A 16662-nucleotide genomic window follows, 5' to 3' on the forward strand; every position below is an offset into this window, starting at 1 on the left:
TCCTGACTAGGAATCTTAGATTGAGTCAAGGATATTTAACCAGGATCAAAGCGAGAGAGTTGCGTTCACTAACTTACTAGTGATGAGAAAATTCTTAAATGAATCTTCTTACCATGACATTGTTCTACTTATCCTAGATTCTAAATGTGTTCACTGTAATCACTCCAGATGACATAATAATTCATCACCTTTACCTTTTTCTTTTCTTTTCTTTTTATAATAAATAATCTCATCCACTCACACATTTAAGCGAATAATAAATAATCTCACCCCACCTATATACATTTAAGAAAAAAATAAAATACTAATACCATACCAATGCTTACCAAATTCTCTTTCTCTTTCTCATATTTCCAAATGAAAAACAATTCAATACACCTGGTCAATAGCATAAAAAAACCCAAGAAAAACCACCTAAAATTGACTTCAAAACACACAAACTTATCACAAAAGCATCTACAAAAATCACACATCCCTAAGATTCTGTAACTGTGCCACTTTACATATGCACTTGATATCTAATTTAAAACAATTCTCGTAACTCCCACGAATCTATTACTTGGAATCAACCTCACACAATCCTTTCGAATTTCGATTACCCAACCAGCTCTGGAATATTGACCCAGAAAAAACGAAATCCCACAAACCGAAATCCCACAACCTTTAATTTTGGGTTGTCCCACAATCGACGAATGAACGTTCAAGTATTGGCTGGAAATCCGAATTCAACGGCAACAGGGGCCCCTGGATTTCAATTTTTCTGCCCACTCACAATGGAGAGAATTCCAATAAATTCCAATATCAGACACAAGGAATCGGAACAGGATAAGACCCGCCAGCTTTAGCTTTTGCTTCCTACAGGAATATTTACCCAAAAAGAAAGAAGGGGGATATTGCTTTGCAGCCGCGGAGGGAGGGGATCGAATCTGTTATTGGAGTCCAGCCCGACGACTACGTCAGATTATCTGATACGATACGCTTACTAGTATTGCCGCGTGAGAAAGCGACATGTGGGCGTTGGTATTTTTACCATCGTCCTCGCTTGCTGTGACGGCAGGGGTTTGTTTCCCTTAAGAACCGAGTCGGGGGGGTTTTCTGATATTCAAGGCGCACCCGAGTTGTCTGAGGCGCCTCTGTATTTATTTTTGGTTCTTTAAAATCCAAGGAGGTTTTTCGGTGTGAATATCGTGTTCGATCGGGTCTGTTTTGGGGGGATTGTTTCCGCAATTGCTCGAATGGCTTCTAAGCGCATACTGAAGGAATTGAAGGACCTGCAGAGAGATCCGCCTACGTCGTGCAGCGCAGGTATCGTAATCGTTGTTCTATTTGTTAATTTTTCGTGGACTTTTTCCAGTTGATCTATTTGTTAATTTTTCTTGGACTTTTTCCAGCCCTCTGGTTCAGTTTTAAAAGCTTTAAATTCCTTGTCCATGTTTTGTTTAAAATTAAAACCTTTAAATTCCTGGTCAATGATTTCATTTCATTGTGTCTTGAAGAGCTGGATTTTAAATTTCAAAGTATCAAAATCATCCTCTCTTTGAATTTCTTTTATTTCCTATATTAATTTTTTGGGACAAGATGCTTCCTGTTATCATTTTGCTGCAAGTGTGTCCTTCCCTAATATCTGAGTATTACAATACATTGTAGCGGCCTCATAGCAGTTTTATATGAGTATTACAAAACATTGTAGCGGCCTTGTTGCACTCGAGGAAGATCTCTTCGGTTAAGGAGCTGTGGGTTGTGGGGCGTTGGAGGCATCTGTTGAAACAAAACCACCCAAGACTTGCACTTGGTCCCAACTACTTGGTGGGATATTTATTCCCCAAAGTCATATCCCCAAAGATATCTGGGGCTTGCGCCTGGTCTCAACCACTTGGGTAGGGATTTATTCCACCAAAGTCATCCAGGACTTGTGTGTAGCCGTGACAACTTGGGTGGATTATCTACCTGAACAAAGTCATTCAGGGAATTGCCCCTGGCCCCAACTACTTGCCATGTCTCTGGGGGATTTGATCCTTGTAACACCCTGGCTTTATTTTAACCAAGCCCCCATTTATGCTTGATCTTCATTTTTCTGAATTAAAGGTGATATTCATCGAAGTTTACCCTTTTTGGGTTGTGATGGAAAGCTATAAAATTTTTACTGGGGATGCTCTATTTTGACTTGAATGAAGTGGTTTTGAATCTTGATATAGGATTCTCTTGGTAGTAACACCCCACCCCAAATTTATAGGAATTCATTGTATTTCTTACATGCTGCAAGCCTAACATGGTCTGTAACCATCCGCACCAGCACCATAACCTACCTATGGTCCTTTGCTTACCCTTGTCTCGTTTCTTTAACTCTCTTTTTAGTTGCAGGGATCGAAATTCGGCATGTTTAAAGTTTCAATTTTTTTCGAATCATCACATAAGAGACCCCATTGTCGATAGTTTAGAATATCACTCTTTTTGGACGGGCTTTCATTTATCAGATCAACCCCCGCTTTTACAATCCGGTTTTGTTGCACATATTTAAATTTGAACTATAGCTTGGCTATAAATTTAAATTTCCTCAGGGATCTCTTGTGCAAAATATTCATGATGATGAATATAACCGTTATGGCTTCATTGCGCATGTTTAAATCTGAACTATAGCTTTGCCATAATTTAAAGTTTCTCAAAGGCACCTTGTACGAAATATGCACGCGATATAGGCCTCATGGCTTAATTACGCATGTTTAAATCTGGACTATAGCTGGGCTATAGTTTAAAGTTTCTCAAAGACTCCTTGTGCAAGATATGCATGCAATATAGGCCTCATGGCTTAATTGCCCACTGCACCTAAGTGGGAATTGGGACTTCATTCACCTAGTTATCTTTGATTCTTTGTTCCATCCTTGTCATCCATTATTTAGCGATAATAACACAATTGATAATAAGAGTGATGCCCTCGAGTATGATATAGCCTTCTTAGCGGACAACAGCTGATCAGAGCGTGAAACGTCAAAGCATTTTGTGAATGGGTAAAAAGCAGTGTTTTTGTAGTAGATGTAGTAAGCGATTGAGGCTCTACCCGACCATCCCCAAGGGATGGCACACAATTTTGTCTTAATCTTTTTGATTTTTGTACTTATTTTTTATGATTATACTGAGAGGTGCTCTACAGCCCAGTATGACAGATGCTGTGATGTAACATGGTCAACGCTGATATTGTTGGTCAAAATACTGTATGTCTACCATATATTAAAGAAAGTAAAAATAATATAGGGAATACTTTATGTTGACCATATGTTAAAAAAATAAAAATAATACAATAAGAGGAAAGATCTGCATGTTGAAGGATTTGATCCCTCGTGACACTTGATAGAGGTGGAGTTAAGATGGATTTAGGCTGGTAATCAACTTCAGTTGTATCATGATGTAGATTCTCATGAAGACACCAAGTGCACATAGACTAATACCACAATGTAAAAGACTGCGGGTGAGGTTGCTTTTCCATCTTTGCCTGCCATTTAATCCCATAAACAGGCAGCTGTTTTACCTCATAATGACACCTCCAAACACATGATGTACATCTCCAGACACAGACCCTGTAAATATGTGTCAACTGTTGGTGGAGCTGCTCTTGGAAAATCCTGTTGGGAGACCCAAGGGATGCTCTTGAAAAATCCTATTGGGAGACAAAGGGATGCTTCTCAGCATTTGTGCACGGCATCCCTTGTAAACTCATTGATGCAGACCAGTAAGCCTAATCTAAGGGATTAAACTAATTAGCTGCTGGTATGGAACTAGCCAAATGCCCAACAAGTGACAACTGGTTAAGCTCACCCCTTGGGCTTTTGGTGGAGCTATTTGCAAACAGCAGTGCTACAATTTGTAGCAGACTGAATGAGCTGGGCTTTTGCTTGGTGCCTTCAAATTATAAAATGTTTTACATACTTTGCCATGAAAACAAGTCTGGCACTTGCAGCCTCGCCAGATAATCATATAGAGATAGACCATAGTAATAAATTCATCTCTTTTTTAAGTCGTTGCATGCATACTCAAGATAGATCCTTAATGCCTACTAATCTGTTGCAACCCGAGTCTGAAATTGTTTCAGTATTATCATTATTTCAATCCAGTGGAGTCTTTGCATGCAAACGCAATAATAATTGCAATGCCAATGTGGAATTTATAAAAGGGTAACTATATAAGCTGGAAATGATAGTTGAGTAGAATGTTTTACTTATAATCATGGAGGAAGCTTGGCTTACTATAGTTGATAATTTGATAGTTTCCTTTCACTCAGGAATGATTGTCATATAATGTCGTGGAGTCATTGAATCAGACTGTATCCATGAAGATGAATAAATGGCAAATGGTGAACTTGAACATGCTAAGAAATGAGAGCTTTCTGTGCTAATCATGTCTAGTGTCCATTGTACACGTCCAATGTGAATGTAATTCCCTTGTTTATTGTACAGTTGTCTTGAAAGAGGGACCTTAATTACAATACAAGGCCCAAATTCAACGCAAACTGTATATAATTGGCCCTATGAGCAATGTGAATGTAATTCCCTTGTTTATTGTATAGTTGTCTTGAAAGAGGGACCTCAATTACAATATGAGGTCCAAATTCAAGGCAAACTGTATATAATTGCCCCTATGAGCAAGGGTCCTATGATGGGGTCAAATAGAATTTGCCTTTGTTAAGGGTGACTAACTGTGGATTCAATCTTTCATATGGTTTTTAATGTTTATTGTCCATTCATTAGTGATGGTTCTATTGCTAGTAGATTGGCGGACTGTATAAACTATATCAGTCCGTGGGCATTGGGTCTTAACCATTATGTAGAGGGATCAGTGTTTGAATTAATATCTTGAATTCATTCTTATAATTTATTATGATTGATTTTTTTTTCTCAGAGGTAACTTGATATCAGAAAAGAGTAGTTTCACAATATGCTAGATATCTTTTGTTCTAATCCGTGTCTTATTGTCTATGCATGACAGGTCCTGTTGCCGAAGATATGTTTCATTGGCAAGCAACAATTATGGGTCCTGGTGATAGTCCGTACGCAGGAGGTGTTTTTTTAGTTACTATTCATTTTCCACCTGACTATCCATTCAAGCCTCCAAAGGTATATATATTTTCTCTCAATCCTAATTATTTATGATGTAGCACTTGTAGACACAATCACAGGTACATTTGTGCAGATGTTTAGGCATGCACTTGCACATAGGCACATATTCTAGATTTATTGAAGTACTAGTTGAATGAACACTGAAATGCAAAAACTACCACTTTTTGCTGTTAGTTTTTTTTTTTACCATCGCTGTTTTTGATTGATGCCCTTATGGTCACCATTTTGATGCGTACTTCGTTGAAAAGGAAATGTAAAGATTTTCTCAACGATGCTACTGAAATTTGGGTCTGACCCCCTCATTTCTGTACTGAAAATTTTTGCTGTTTTGAAACTGCTGCAAAAAATTTGAAAAGCTATCCAGAAATATTTTCAATTTCTTTTCCTATATTGAAACTTTTGGAAAAATGTTTGTAAGACATTTCTGGGCAGTTTCTTGTACAGAAGGAACATTTTAAGCCTCAGAAAATAATGTTTTGCTGCTATGGGATCCACCCACAAATATAGAGAAGGAAAGTAGAAAGTGAAATATGATATAAGACATGGGAAAACAATATAGAAATTGAAATTCAGACATGCCACCGATGAAAAACCAGCATTTACATATTTTCAGTTTCCCTGTTTTGAAATTTCTTTTCTGATAACTACATCCACTTTGGAAACTGTATCCATAGCATTTATGCTGATATAGCGTCCAAGCCTGTTTTTTATTAGTGTCACTATTTAATTTTATGGGCCCTTTTGTTGGTTTTTGGAGCACACATGAGCAATAAAGCACATAATATGATAATATAGAGTAAAATTATTAACAAAATTCGATGATTTTGTATTGCAAAGTGATACATGTATATGGAATTTTAAAAGATGCACACACAAAAAGAGATAGCTGATAAGAAGAATAACATTTTATTATTTGGAAGGTGTACATATGCTTTTAAAGGTAGAAATAACTTTTCATTTCAATCTTTGACCATTATATCCCGACACACTTGCCAATGATCACAATAGCTGTTTATGTTATTACACCCCCGCCCATGATACATAATCTCAATATGCTTTACTAGAAAGAAGAATCATGACATGGGAACTATTTGCAAACAATTCCAATTATTTGTTTCTTCTACTTCCCTTTAATGCATCTGGTGCTAGCTATAAAGTTGCTATCACCTCCATGTATCCGCCACCTAGGCTGTTATCCATGTCACTACATTAGCTTTCCATCACCCTTATATTGAAGGTAGAAGCCTAGCGCGGTGACCATTAACTCATCTAAGCAATCATCCATGCTGCCCATCAATCCAGCTAATGTTCCCCATGTTTGGAGGTTTCATGTTATAGCTTACCTTTAAGTAGTGAGTGAAAATGCGAATGCCTCATCAATAACTTCGTTACCTTCATTATGAATTGGAATATTACTTTTGCCTTTCTTCTTTGTCCTCTTTAGCAAAATCCGTTGCCTCAAGTGTTGAGATTCTAGGCAATATGCCTTGGTTTCCATAATAATAAGATAGCCTCGCTTTCTGCTTTCATGCTTTCCAATTTTTTTTCGTTTTCCTTTTGGCAAAAAAGGTCTTTGGTTTAGTCTCATCTTCAGCAACTTTACATTCTTTTCATCTGGGAAAAGGGTTAAACTAGCTTAGTGTGTGAAAACTATATTGCTAAATCTAGAGGTGAATCTAGAGCAACACGGCTTTTGCATCCTCTCTATCTACTTTGCTCCTACATCTACAAATTGTGATGCAATTGCTTGTAACTTGCAAGGCAATGAGGCATTTATATGTTAGGACATGCTTTAACCTCTAACTGTCTTGAGGTTGAAGAACTTTTTCTTTGAAGGAAAAGTTTGCACTCAACTTTTGAACCAACCAATCCTTTGAGCTGTTCCCAAATTTCTTTGGATGTTTTGAAGGGTCTAATTTCCCATTTAATAAGCTTATGTTGTTGTGTGGGCTTTATTCAATACATTTTACTATTCCACAAATGTTCTTCTGCATTAACTATAACTGAGTTTTAACTATACTAGAATTTATGACCATTGAACGTTTTAAGGGATATTGAAGCTTCTTTTTCTACAGAAAGATAGTAAAATACCCATGTTTGAAATTTTCTATTAGAGATTTACCTTTTTTTTTGCAAAGTAAATTTCCGGGCATCGGGGACTGCTCGGGGAAAGAAGTTGGCCTCCCTCTCAGCACGAAGGCAAGAGAGAGGTTGCTGGTACCTGGCCAGCCCACAGTATATACTCATTTACAAGTGCAGCATAGTTACTCTATTCCAGTTACATATGCACTGCAATCTGCTGCAAAGAAGTCCTTGTTGTTCGAAGATCGTTCTACTCCATCATGTCTGTGACCTTTTGCCTTCTGTCAAAAACTGATGTTCAGAACAGTCGCAGGAACCGTTTTCCCCCCGCTCCCCCCAAAAGGTTTGGAGGTCGGAACAGCACACCCTGCAGATCTGTGCCTGAACTGCAACCTGCTTATCTGTGCCCGAACTGCCCTCAAAACCTCATCCCCGGATTTTGGAACCATGGTTCCTCAAATTTTGTGTGCTTCCTGACATGCTTCCTCAAATTTAGCCCAAATTTGAAAGCTGCGAATTGTAAGACACATTCAAAATGCAGAAATGATGAACTTCTCAAATAATGTGCCACAATTGCGCATAGTTCAGCTCTGCAGCAGTTTCAGCTTCCACAAATGGCAAATACAAACCAAACAAGGTTCAAAATCAAAGCTCCGGTGCACAGTACTAAGAGCATAAGTGAGAGCAGCGCCTGACAAGGTTTATTACTTTCATGGCAGCACCCGACAAGGTCCACTGTCCACTATCCATAGTCCAGCAGTGCCCAATGTCCACTATCAACTGTCTATCTGCACCCAACAAGGTCAGTTACTCTACTACCCATTGTCCAGCAGCACCTGGCAAGGTCGAATAGATTCTCTCACCATCAATTAGTCTCTGCTCAGTGTCTATATGAGTTAACTTTTCCCAAGTTCTCATGGTGGGCAAGTGAAATAAAGGCAAATAGGCATAAGTTTATAATGTATAGATGCTGTTTTAATGTACTACAGATGCCTTCTCTATTTTTTGAATATAATTGCGATATATATATATATAGCGAGAGAGAAAGAGAGGGAGAGTTCGGTGAAGGCAATGTATGCATGGTTAGTAATAGGAAATATTGGGGGGTGGTTTGGGGGGGTGGGATGTGAATAGGGATTATGGATGTGGGGATTAAGGGCTTGGTTAGTCAAGACATAATCTAGACACTAGCATTGCTACTATGAAGAAAACAAAGTATACATGTTGAAATTTGGGTAGCTAGAGAGTCTATTGAGAATTGGGAGATTGCATAATTCTCCAAACTGGAGGAGGTATATTCCATATGTTTTGACAAAATTTGAAGCATTTGTTAGTTCCCTATATAAGCCAACTGTATTAGGATTCAGTGCATGAAGGCAGAGTATATCATTTGACTAGTCATGGTATGATGTTTGCAAGGCCCTGATGTTGGCATTGCATTCTCCCTTAAGGATGATGTTGCCTAGAGATGATTTTTGAGAAGGGGTTGAGGTGGAGGAGGGGAGATGTTATAGTTGTAGAAGTTATTCCAAGATGCCAAATGTATTCCATTGTTGTTTTAGACACATGTATACCCACAACACATCCCATAGAGGAGTGGGAGGTCGAGCAAGCAAACATACTTACTCTACAACCAATTGACAATTATGTTAGTAGAAGACACCACTCCCTTGCGTCTGCCCCCGGGCCCCATTGGAATAAGGATCACGTATGTTGAGAGGAGCAAGCAACAATGAAAACATTTTGGAAAAGGGGGGTTGGGCCTTGTCAAACACAAATATGACACCACAGTTGACACCCTAGTTTGGAGAGGATCATGGATGAGGCAAGCCACATCGTCAGGCCCCCGAACTTCTCAAATAATATGCTATTGCACATAGTTTAGCTTTGCAACAGTTTCAGCTTCCACAAAAGGCAAATACAAACCAAACAAGGTTCAAATTAAAGCTCCGGTGCACAGTACTAAGAGAATAAGTGATAGCAGCACTTGACAAGGTTATTACTTTCATAGCAGCACCCGACAAGGTTTATTACTTTCATAGTAGCACCCGACAAGGTCCAATGTCCACTATCCATAGTCCATCTATGCCCAATGTCCACTATCGACTATCCACCTGCACCCAACAAGGTCAGTTACTCTACTATCCATTGTCCAGTAGCACTTGGCAAGGTTGAAAAGATTCTCTCACCATCAGATAGTCTCTGCTCAGTGTCTATATGAGTTAAATTTTCCCAAGTTCTCGTAGTGGGAAAGTGAAATAAAGGCAAATAGGCATAATTTTATAATGTATAGATGTTGCATTAATGTACTACAGACGAGTTCGTTGAAGGCAATGTATGCATGGTTAGTAATAGGAAATATTGGGGGTGGTTTGTGGGGGGGGGTATGTGAAGATAGGGATTATGGAGGTGGAGATTAAGAGCTTGGTTAGTCAAGACATAATTTAGAACACTAGCATTGCTACTATGAAGAAACAAGTATACATGTTGAAATTTGGGTAGCTAGAGAGTTTATTGAGAATTGGGAGAATTGGAGGAGGTATATCCCCTTATGTTGTGACAAAATTTGAAGCATTTGTTAGGTCCCTATATAAGCCAATTGTATTAGGATTCAGTGCATGAAGGCAGAGTACGTCATTTGACTAGTCATGGTATGATGTTCGCAAGGTCCTGATGTCGGCATTGAAGTCTCCCTTAAGGATGATGTCACCTAGAGATGATTTTTGAGAAGGGGTTGAGGTGGAGGAGGGGAGATGTTATAGTTGTAGAAGTTATTCCAAGATGCCAAATATAGGAGTATTCCATTGTTGTTTCATACACATGTATTCCCACAACACATTCCATAGAGGAGCGGGAGGCCGAGCAAGCAAACATACTCACTCTACAACCAATTGACCATTATGTTAGTCAGAGACACCACTCCCTTGCGGTTGCCCCCATTGGAATAAGGATCATGTATGTTGGAACTTATATATTGTCACAAACTAACCCGCATTGGTGAGAGGAGCAAGCAACAATGAAAACATTTTGGAAAAGGGGGGTTGGGCCTTGTCAAACACAAATATGACACCACAGTTGACACCCTAGTTTGGAGAGGATCATGGATGAGGCAAGTGACACCTTCAGGTCCCCGAACTCCATTAGACCTCTGAGGGTTGTGCTTGAACATTGAAGCCCAATGATAACTTGCAATAGATGGAAGCACTTTCTCATGGCTTTCAGATGGGAGCACATTTTGAAAAGTGCTTGGAGAGGACTTGTCATAACCATTATAGTTCCAACTTTCAATAAGTGATTGAGATAGAAGATGCCCCCCTTGACTTGATTTGAATATAATTTGATAGACCAAAGCTGTGTCTATCCTTGGGGAGGAAAGTTGCTTATCACAACTCCAAGATCGCAAATGATCTTGAAGCTTTCTCTCACATTAAACGTTTAGTGTGTGTGAGGGCACTGTGAAGGACATGCACCTTGGATGCTATGTTTCATGGTTAAGTCGATCATGCATATTAATCTGACATTTATCTCTAATGCAAATCAAATACATGACTATGATTTAAAGCTTAAGGTATGGCAGTGGTTGACATCCCACCTTTTGTTCTTAAGGCTCCAGAATCCAGTTGAGTCGCCATATTAGCTAGTTGATTTGCCTTTTGTTAAACTTCCTTAATATGTGATAGTATTTGATGCTTTCAAGCCTATTGAATTCCTTTTGTATTCACTTAACAATTCTTGAGAGTCTGCCATCATCAGTTAGATAGGAGGCTTTGACCATCAATTTGATAACTATTGTTGAATCCCCAAATAATAATAAAACTTTTGATATAACTTGCATAATGCTCTACCTAGATCACAGTCAAAGGTATTTTCTTGATTTCCTTTCCATATGACAAAGAACGATTCCCCCCATACCGGCCACCCCCTATTGCTTCTAGCTTCCTCATCAATTGGTGCTTGACTAAATTTATCTTATGGCTTCGTTTAATGTCCTTTGCAATTTTTTTGTGTAATCCTTGTCTTCATGAGTCATAAAATAGCAAGGCACACCTTCAGGCCCCCGAACTCCATTAGACCTCTAAGGGTTGTGCTTGAACATTGAAGCCCAATGATAACTTGCAATAGATGGAAGCAATTTCTCATGGCTTTCAGATGGGAGCACATTTTGAAAAGTGCTTGGAGAGGACTTGTCATAACCATTATAGTTCCAACTTCCAATAAGTGATTGAGATAGAAGATGACCCCCTTGACTTGATTTGAATATAATTTGATAGACCAAAGCTGTGACTATCCTCGGGGAGGAAAGTTGCTTATCACAACTCCAACATCGCAAATGACCTTGAAACTTTCTCACATTAAACGTTTAGTGTGTATGAGGGTATTGTGAAGGCCATGCACCTTGGATGCTATGTTTCATGGTTAAGTTGATCATGCATATTAATCTGACATCTGTCTCTGATGCAAATCAAATATGTGACTATGATTTAAAGCTTAATGTATGGCAGTGGTTGACATCCCACCTTTTGTTCTTGAGGCTCCAGAATCCAGTTGAGTCGCCATATTAGCTAGTTGATTTGCCTTTTGTTAAGCTTCCTTAAGATGTGATGGTATTTGACGCTTTCAAGCCTATTCAATTCCTTTTGTATTCACTTAACAATTCTTGAGAGTCTGCCATCAGTTAGACCATCAATTTGATAACTACTGTTGAATCCCCAAATAATAATAAGACTTCTGATATAAATTGCATCATGCTTTACCTAGATCACAGTCAAAGGTATTTTCTTGATTTCCTCTATCTGACAAAGAACAATTCCCCCCATACCGGCCACACCCTATGCTTCTAGCTTCCTCATCAATTGGTGCTTGACTAAATATATCTTATGGCTTCGGTTAATGTCCTTTGCATTTTTTTTTTGTGTAATCCTTGTCTTCATGAGTCATAAAATAGCAAGCCACACCTTCAGGCCCCCGAACTCCATTAGACCTCTGAGGGTTGTGCTTGAACACTGAAGCCCAATGATAACTTGCAATAGATGGAAGCACTTTCTCATGGCTTTCACATGGGAGCAGATTTTTAAAAGTGCTGGAGAGGACTTGTCATAACCGTTATAGTTCCAACTTCCAATAAGCGATTGAGATAGAAGATGCCCACCTTGACTTGATTTGAATATAATTTGATAGACCAAAGCTGTGACTATCCTTGGGGAGGAAAGTTGCTTATCACAACTCCAAGATCACAAATGACCTTGAAACTTTCTCTCACATTAAATGTTTAGTGTGTATGACGGTACTGTGAAGGCCATGCACCTTGGATGCTATGTTTCATGGTTAAGTCGATCATGCATATTAATCTGACATTTATCTCTAATGCAAATCAAATACATGACTATGATTTAAAGCTTAAGGAATGGCAGTGGTCCGCCCTTGACTTGATTTGAATATAATTTGATAGACCAAAGCTGTGACTATCCTTGGGGAGGAAAGTTGCTTATCACGACTCCAAGATCGCAAATGACCTTTAAACATGCCTCTGGCTCTTAACCATAGCCCATAAAAATTCACTCCTCATTCTCTAGTTAATGATTTTTTTTTACCTTTTTTTAATGGAGCATGTACATAAGGGGACTAAATAATCATTATCATGAAATATTTCAAACCTTCCCATGATCTCGTTCCTGAGGGGACTAAATAGAATACTATGCATGACTCCAATTGCTCACTTGTTCTCTGTGCACCTTCTTTGAAAGTTTTTTCATTGTGTTGCTTATCTAAAATGCAACCTTCACAAACACTTTTTTCCAATTGAACAAGCAGCAGTCTGTAAACTGTTTTCATCTTCTGCAAAGATGATGAAACGTTTAGTGCCAGGGTTGATATTTATAGCTATTAATAATTATTGTTTAAGTTGATATCTGTAGCTCTTTTCAGCCACCAATGCCTGTTCTGCTGCTCTGGCCCTATATTTGTGGACTCTTTTCTTCCCTAAGTTGCAGGAAATGTTGGAGAAGGGTCCGTTTCCGGCTGGAAACGAAACGGAAACGAGGAAACTCGCACCATACAGCTTGGAAACACGTTTCCGGCCGTACTGGCCTGTTTCTCGAGGAGGAAACGTGGCCAGTACAGCCGGAAACACGTTTCCAGGCAGTACGACGGAGTTTCCTCTTCTAATTTGACTTTTTCTTGTATTTTTTTAATTTTTTCGCTTCTAATTTTTTATTGGGCAACTAAAATATCTTCTGGATGCTTCTCAAGTTACAAAAAAGAAGATTTTTTTGAGTGGGGCAGCCTAATGTTCAAGCCTATGGCCCTAACCTTTTACTTAAATTTTTAACATTACCATGAAATGACTCGGGATGTTTGAGAGTGGTTTCGCCCTGATTGGATTTCATATGGAGAAAATAGAATTTTAGATCTCAGACTTATCTGTTTTTCAGGATTTCAGGATTGGGGGGATTGCAATGTTTCCATTGGATTTTGTCATGTACTAGGGTATGGAACTTGTATTTAATCAAGAGAACCAAGCCTCTATGTAGGGGAGACTCCCAATAATCAAGAGCACGTAGGATACTGGGGTATGGAACTTGTATTTAATCAAGAGAACTAAGGTGGTTCGACTATGTAGGAGGAGATTCCCAATCAAGCACGAGACAAGAAATTCGAAATTTCTCGTGGCTGATTTTGGATATTGCTATTTTCATTATGTGATCATTCATGAGTAGATGTGATGTAAATTTAGAGACTTATAGTTTATGCATTGACAATTGACAATTTAATCATAATGTAATAAATTAGAATGTATCATATATGCTTTATGATTGCACATATTTTTTAAATGTCCTAATATATATATATATATATATATATATATGTGTTTTCTCCATTTCCAAAATTTGGGGGGGTCACGTTTCGTACCCGTGTCCGTTTCGGAAACTCGTACCCGTTTCCCCGTTTCATGCAACTTAGGTTCTTCCATACTTGTACCAACCACTATTGATGCCTTGAAATGTGTTTTTGCAATATGGTTTAGCAAAAGGAGGTTCCTCTTTAACCCTGATAATGCCATGAACTTCTTGAGTTTAGCCATTTTCATGGGAACATTTGCTTGACCTTTAACCAAGTGTACTCTGTTTATCCTAATGCAAGCTTTTACGTCACTTCTTATCTGTACTGTAATAATGTAAATGTACGTGATAGGCATTTTATTCAAACAAAATGTGGGTTCTGAAGTAGCCACCACTTAGGGCCCACTCTCAAAGTTGCCCACTAACTGGAAATCCAAGCCAGGGCATACAAATAGATAGATACAAGTCAGTATGTCAAAAAAAAGCATAGAGTTTGGCTGGCCGCCTCACATAACAAGAGGCACCCATATCAAATTCCTGAACTTGGGCAACAATTGGTATGATCCTAGTGCCAGGCAAGGGGTTATCATAATCCTTACTCCTGGTGTAGGGTGCATCCAATCCAAGAGCTACAACACGTGCAACATCTAGCTCAACCTTATGTACCTGGACAATAATCTGCTCATATAGTTTTGCATAGACTAGTGAGCTATCAGACTAGGAGAAATTCTTAACAGGCTGTGCTTTTTAAACATCACATTATTTAAAAAAAATCCAGCTGTAAAAAAAATTCCAAATAAAAAAGCACTTCCTAACTCTGATCAGCTGTGATGCTGCATGGAACTCTATAGCTGAAGGAACTTTATCTCTTATATTGTTGTTTGTTTGCTAAATCAGCCTGGAACTGGGTGACTGTTTTCTGTGGCCAGCTTCTCTTTGCGCCTAAAACCTGGAAAAGTCATGCATGATTTAAAAACTAGCATATTTCCATCTTAACCCTGGATCTTTCAAGTGCTGGGAGGTTTGTGCCAAGTTGTTTTTTGACCCCTTTCATTGTGGGCTAAGATGGATCTATGCTAGTTTAGAGATTTTGAATCTTGACATCTGGTAGCAGAACTTGTCTTTGGCCGACTGTGCGTAGGAGATATTGAGCCCATCTAAGAAACTATCCATTGTTTTTTCAGATAATTATTTGTAAGCGTGTATTTATGCAAATGCAGAAATTGCTATCAAGTTTCTTGTAAACTTGATTCCATTGTGATGCATAAAATGGATGATATCTGCAGATGGGGCTGGACATTGGGTCAAAGTACTCTGCATTCACCTTGGAGTTGAGAGAGAGAGAGAGAGAGAGAGGACTTTCTATAGAATGAAACTTGTGAAATCTATATTGTCATTTTTCTTGTAAAATACTCTCATAAGTGGTTACTCAGTATAATTATGTGGTGTGAATCTTGTAAGTTTTGTTTCTGTTTGATAGATCTCAGCATTGGTCTTGTTTTGATCCCTTTCTAATAGATAGCTATACCTATTATCGGGTTATATATTCATGCTTGAAATCCATCCTCTAAAACATTTTATATTATCTCCTATATTAATGTGCCAGAGAATGTACTGTTTGACTGGCGCTTTTCCCAATATAGCAATAATATGAAAGGATCATCTCTATACAATGTAAACCCTTATCTTGTGTAATAATATTGACAGTGTGGTAGGTGCTGTTGGAATTGAACATCATTTTTGTTGCTTTTACCTTCTTCCCATTCCCTTGTCATCCAGAGCTTGGTCATGCCATCATCCTCTGACCTTAAGATAATTGAAAAAAATAGGACAGCACTACACATACGCCTCTGATAATGTTCCTTTTATTTTTCTGGTGTTGGCAGGTTGCCTTCAGGACAAAAGTATTTCACCCAAATATTAATAGCAATGGGAACATTTGTCTGGACATTCTCAAAGAGCAATGGAGTCCTGCATTAACTATTTCAAAGGTATGAGTAAGTTTCTGTATATCTTCATTGATTTTCTTTTCTATTTAGGATGTTATGTTCATACCATTCTCATTAGAAAAGACATGCCACGCTTTGTTGGTTCATTGCACTCATGTCTCATTTTAATTTGTTGATTTTATGTCCAGGTATTGCTGTCAATATGCTCGTTGCTCACTGACCCAAATCCGGATGATCCTTTGGTTCCTGAAATTGCACATATGTACAAGAATGACAAGGGCAAGTATGAGGCTACTGCCCGCAATTGGACCCAAAAGTATGCAATGGCCTAAATTAGTAGCAATGTAATCCAGTTATCACACCTCATATATTTGAATATATGGATTTTATTTGTGGAGACTTCAACTTTAAATAAAATATTATATTTTTTCCTTTTACTGCTGCTATGTCTCATCACATTAAAATGTAGCATGGTTGCAGTGTTGATCTTACATCGGATAAAAATGTAGGGTGGTTGCAGTGAATATTTACCATTGCACAAAAATGTATGGTTTTAGTAACATCTAAAAATAGTGATTACTTCCCACATATTTATGTTGTTGAGTGTCTGCAATCGAAACTTACGTTTTTTTTTGAATTTATAGATAGGGTTGGTCTTTGGAAACTATACTGAATTTTGTGAAA

At 38.4% G+C, this 16662-nt stretch overlaps 1 protein-coding gene across 1 annotated transcript; it reads left to right on the top strand.

Annotated features, from left to right (window-relative positions):
• Positions 1-810: 810 nt before the first annotated feature.
• LOC149223343 (ubiquitin-conjugating enzyme E2 8-like) lies at positions 811-16415 on the top strand. The gene is made up of 4 exons (XM_089385812.1): positions 811-1305; positions 4978-5105; positions 15916-16020; positions 16167-16415. The coding sequence occupies exons 1-4, from the start codon at positions 1236-1238 to the stop codon at positions 16308-16310; spliced, it is 447 nt and encodes a 148-aa protein (XP_089241938.1). The 5' UTR covers positions 811-1235; the 3' UTR covers positions 16311-16415.
• The last annotated feature ends 247 nt before the right edge of the window (positions 16416-16662 follow it).

The sequence above is a fragment of the Pinus tabuliformis genome, chromosome Q (genome assembly GCF_031772625.1).
Source record: "Pinus tabuliformis cultivar Carrire ecotype Pingquan chromosome Q, CPIR1, whole genome shotgun sequence".
In the NCBI taxonomy this organism is placed as follows: domain Eukaryota; kingdom Viridiplantae; phylum Streptophyta; class Pinopsida; order Pinales; family Pinaceae; genus Pinus; species Pinus tabuliformis.

Coding starts and splice junctions, on each gene's coding strand:
- LOC149223343 (XM_089385812.1), top strand. CDS start 1,236: ATGGCTTCTAAGCGCATACTGAAGGAATTGAAGGACCTGCAGAGAGAT. Junction 1,306..4,977: donor GCCTACGTCGTGCAGCGCAG/GTATCGTAATCG, acceptor TATGCATGACAG/GTCCTGTTGCCGAAGATATG. Junction 16,021..16,166: donor CTGCATTAACTATTTCAAAG/GTATGAGTAAGT, acceptor TTTTATGTCCAG/GTATTGCTGTCAATATGCTC.